Source organism: Bufo bufo, chromosome 2, assembly GCF_905171765.1.
Source record: "Bufo bufo chromosome 2, aBufBuf1.1, whole genome shotgun sequence".
Classification (NCBI taxonomy): domain Eukaryota; kingdom Metazoa; phylum Chordata; class Amphibia; order Anura; family Bufonidae; genus Bufo; species Bufo bufo.
The window spans coordinates 809,595,856-809,600,558 of NC_053390.1; the positions used below are offsets into that span (position 1 = coordinate 809,595,856).

The 4,703-nt window shown below is 46.4% G+C and overlaps 1 protein-coding gene across 1 annotated transcript in view; it reads right to left on the reverse strand.

Moving 5' to 3' along the window:
• Positions 1-420: 420 nt before the first annotated feature.
• The window catches only part of ATRN (attractin), a 104,229-nt gene continuing 99,946 nt past the window's right edge, over positions 421-4,703 (reverse strand). Inside the window, exons 28-29 of the mRNA XM_040419329.1 lie at positions 1,306-1,420; positions 421-872 (exon numbers count right to left, since the gene is read on the reverse strand). Coding sequence (XP_040275263.1) covers positions 748-872; positions 1,306-1,420 — 240 coding nt within the window. The 3' untranslated portion in view covers positions 421-747. The remainder of the gene's footprint in view (positions 873-1,305; positions 1,421-4,703) is intronic.

The window sequence follows — 4,703 nt, forward strand, 5'->3', positions numbered from 1 at the left end:
CCCTAAGCCATCGGTGTCTGCAGGAAGAAGGTGTGCTTATAAGTCTGTCATCATCGCCTGCACATACAGAACCTGAAGGACTCACAAACACACCCTACAGGATAATGTCCGCCAGTTCCTCAAGTATTCCCGCATATCTGCGAATCCAATACGTAAAAATGTCTTATTAAATTAGGCAATATATATGTATAAATCAGCCATGCCCATCTCTCACACTGCCGCTCTCTCTCGAGTTCTGATGGTACCAAGACTGGCGTCGGTGGGTGCCCGCAGACTGCCGATGAACCAGTCACTTTGGCGTTAACCAGCGCGGTTCCACGTACACACCTCATCAACGCTCGCCCCTGCCGTTACAATGGGAATGTCTTTTCAAGAGTAGCTGGGAATCAGAAACCGGTCGGTACAGGAAAAAAAAAAAAGTTCTTCTGGAAATGATGGACCCGGACCCTGAGCGTGGGCTACATCAAGTCTCATTGTAGTGAAAATAACTTAAGATTTTTACTGCTTTGTCTTCCAGTTCTCATGGCGAAACTTGGAGAGAAAAAAATAAAAAAAATAAAAAAAAAAGAAGAAAACGAACGTCTGTAGAAAGAAATCCACCGGGAAAAGTGAACAGAACCATGCAGATGTGTGAGGAGGCCGGGAGATCCCGCAGGAACGGGGGAGCCCCTGCTGAGTGCCTCCGTGGTAAAACCGCGATTCCTCCAGCGTCAGTGTTCACGTCTCCTAAACTGTGCAAGTCCAGCGTCAAATGCAGGTGCTGGGTTGTGCCGGCGGCTGGTGCTTTCGGTTTCGCGCTGCTCCCGATTTCTCTTTGTACCCTAACGGCATCTGTTGTGAGATGTCCACTAATGCGCTGGCCACGGCCAGACCTGCAGAGGAGAGAAGACAGAATGTGGAAGATATAAGACCCTACTGCTACAAGAAAGTGCTCCGAGAGCAAATGCTTGAAGGCTCTGATACATGTTTTCACTTAGAGAATGATTCTACATAAAGATTAAGTCAATGTGTGCATACTATACTTATCCTGAACTACATCCTGTATTATACTCCAGAGCTGCACTCACTATTCTGCTGGTGGAGTCACTGTGTACATAAATTACATTACTTATCCTGTACTGATCCTGAGTTACATCCTGTATTATACTCCAGAGCTGCACTCACTATTCTGCTGGTGCAGTCACTGTGTACATACATTACATTACTTATCCTGTACTGATCCTGAGTTACATCCTGTATTATACTCCAGAGCTGCACTCACTATTCTACAAGTTAACAACTACACCTCACTGATCTCTCACTTACCAGACTGTCCTGGAGGTGGAATGCCCCCTAAACCGCGTGGCAGCCGCACAAATATTGAGAGGACCGCTGCTTTGTTACCACAACATGGCTCCAAGGCGATCGGCTTCGGTACAGTCTGAAGAGAGGCAGAGGGGAAAAAAGAAATTACAGTTGGAAACCATCAACATGGAGGGGCGTCTGAGCTTTACTACAGATCCCAGCTGTGAGAATGGCATAGTGACTGTTGCTGAGAAATACCATTACACAGTATACTACAGCAACCAGGCGTCCAACAATGCCGAGAGCAGCAGTTGTGTGTTCCAAAACCTCCTTACTGGTTAAGAGCTCTGCTTGCAGTCAATGAATGGGAAAATTTCAACAGCTGAAAGTTCACCCATGTCCTGCTGCAGAGTATTACAATGTATCAGTGTAGCTTACAATGATCAATATTGTTTCTTAGTTTAGTTGACTACACTGACACACTGTAACAAACTGCAGCTGTGTGAGCAGGTCCGGTGTCCAGCCTGATTAGACAAGTTTTGTTTAAGGGTCTGTTCACACCAAATTTCACCCTGCAACTGACAATCTCCCAACATAAGACTTCAACGTGTCCGACCATCCAGGCATCAATGGAGGTCCAGGTGACGGACCTGTAACAGCCATGACGCACACGTGACACAAACGCCACCAGCCCCTAGACTAAAACAGGGAAATACTGTGCTCTAATTCTTTGCTACAATGTATCAGCGCAGGTAAGACTAACTGTAACAAAACCTCTGCATCCAAAGCTGGGATCTCGGATTCCAAACCCCGCTATAGGGCGCCATGACGGACGCAATGTCACAGATTTCCCGGCTGCAGAGTAACAATCACATTCAGCCCCGTAATTACCACAAGTAATAAATTGTTGCCTCTCGCAATGGGTATTGTCTTTGTAATTGTGAAGAAATGGTAACGCTGCTGTGTGGGCGGAAACCAACAGGCGCCATTATACGATTTAAAGGCTTAATGGAAAAGCAAATGTCAGGCTGATAAATCAAAGGCGGCGGTATTTATGTCCTCTATTACACCGACATAATTCTATTAATGAATTAACACCCAGCCTCATGCAAATGAGTGTTTTATGACCCGGTGGAGGCATAAACTGGAGCGGGGATGGTCGGAGGGCGAAATTTTTACCATTTTATTTCCAATAACAGCAGATCACATTCGGGGTAATTAGTCTTGTGTTGTTTTTGTTTTTTACCAGGCGGCAGTGAGCACAGCAGAGGCTCCGTTACCCTGATTACTTTATTGGGCTCTCAATCTTCCCAGGGTCTGGGCCGCTTTTCTCCACACTTAAGACACAGATGTTCAGCTATTTGTCAAAGCTTGCCTATTAAAAGGGGCACTAAACCTAGAAATAAATTAACAGAAAAATAAAATTCCGACACAAACGGTCTGGAAAACAGAGGTCTGTCACCTCCATCTGCAGCTGGGGGGCTCTGTTGAGGTTTGTGGGGACAGATACCATTTTTTGTGTAGAATCTGATCTGTGTGTTTCTGATCTCTTTATTATTAACATCACCTAGAGAGACAGGCAGCCATTTTACAACATCACCGAGAGACAGGCAGCCTTATTACAACATCACCTAGAGACAGGCAGCCATTTCACAACATCACCTAGAGACAGGCAGCCATTTCACAACATCACCTAGAGACAGGCAGCCATTTCACAACATCACCTAGAGACAGGCAGCCATTTTACAACATCGCCGAGACAGGCAGCCATTTTACAACATCGCCGAGACAGGCAGCCATTTTACAACATCGCCTAGAGACAGGCAGCCATTTCACAACATCACCCAGAGACAGGCAGCCATTTCACAACATCACCCAGAGACAGGCAGCCATTTTACAACATCGCCTAGAGACAGGCAGCCATTTCACAACATCACCTAGAGACAGGCAGCCATTTCACAACATCACCTAGAGACAGGCAGCCATTTTACAACATCGCCGAGACAGGCAGCCATTTTACAACATCGCCGAGACAGGCAGCCATTTTACAACATCACCTAGAGACAGGCAGCCATTTTACAACATCACCTAGAGACAGGCAGCCATTTTACAACATCGCCTAGAGACAGGCAGCCATTTTACAACATCGCCAAGACAGGCAGCCATTTTACAACATCGCCAAGACAGGCAGCCATTTTACAACATCACCTAGAGACAGGCAGCCATTTCACAACATCACCCAGAGACAGGCAGCCATTTTACAACATCACCTAGAGACAGGCAGCCATTTCACAACATCACCCAGAGACAGGCAGCCATTTTACAACATCACCTAGAGACAGGCAGCCATTTCACAACATCACCCAGAGACAGGCAGCCATTTTGCACATCACCTACAGATACAGTCCAGATGTGGCGGATGTGTTACATGTGGAGTGTCACAAAACCCAATGGCATTTTAAAAGATTGGAAAAACATGTCCAAAAACAGTGCCACACGCTGGTGCTATGTTTTTTTCCTCCTCTTTAAGAGGGTCATCCGGTTCACAGAATCTATGTTTAAACTCTATCGGGGATACTGAGTTTTTATGTGTTACAGACCCACCATGTTGATGTATTCCATGCATAGCCTATTCATTTTAATGGAAACTGTGTAAGACTATGGTGGTCCAGACTGCTTTTCTCCCACTCCAACCCTATAGATTAACCCTGTAAAGGGGTTTTCTGGAATTCATATATTGATGGCCTTTCCACAGGATACCTGTGCTTGGTGAGCTGTGAGGAGGCTGCAGAGCGCTGCCACTTCTTCAAATAGCTGACTGGAGGGGGGGGTAGGGGGGTCCCATATGTCAGACCCCCACAGATAGATATTAACTACCTACTCTTGTTTTTGGTGGGGTGAGCTGTAGCTTTTTTGGTCCCAGTTTGGGATAGAAGCAACTTCTAAATATTTCTTTTAAAAGGTCACCTGATGAGCGAGGGTTTTCTCTTTCATTGGGCAATCGCCGGAACCATTTACACAGGTCAATTATCAGGAACAAGCACTTCTACAAACATTCTTCTCAATATCTGGCCATATGGCCATGGTCTATGCGTAAAAGGAACTATAGTCATAATGGGGTTTAAGGAGAAGAGAAAACGACATCCACACAAGTGTCCAGATAGAAGGAGAGAGAGAGAGAGAGAGAGAGAGAGAGAGAGAGAGAGAGAGAGAGAGAGAGAGAGAGAGAGAGAGAGAGAGAGAGAGAGAGAGAGAGAGAGACGCAGAGGAGGGGGGACGGAGGTGAGGAAAGAGAGAGAAAGAGGAGGGGGGGGACAGAGGTGAGGAAAGAGAGAGAAAGAGGAGGGGGGGGGGACAGAGGTGAGGAAAGAGAGAGAAAGAGGAGGGGGGGGACAGAGGTGAGGAAAGAGAGAGAAAGA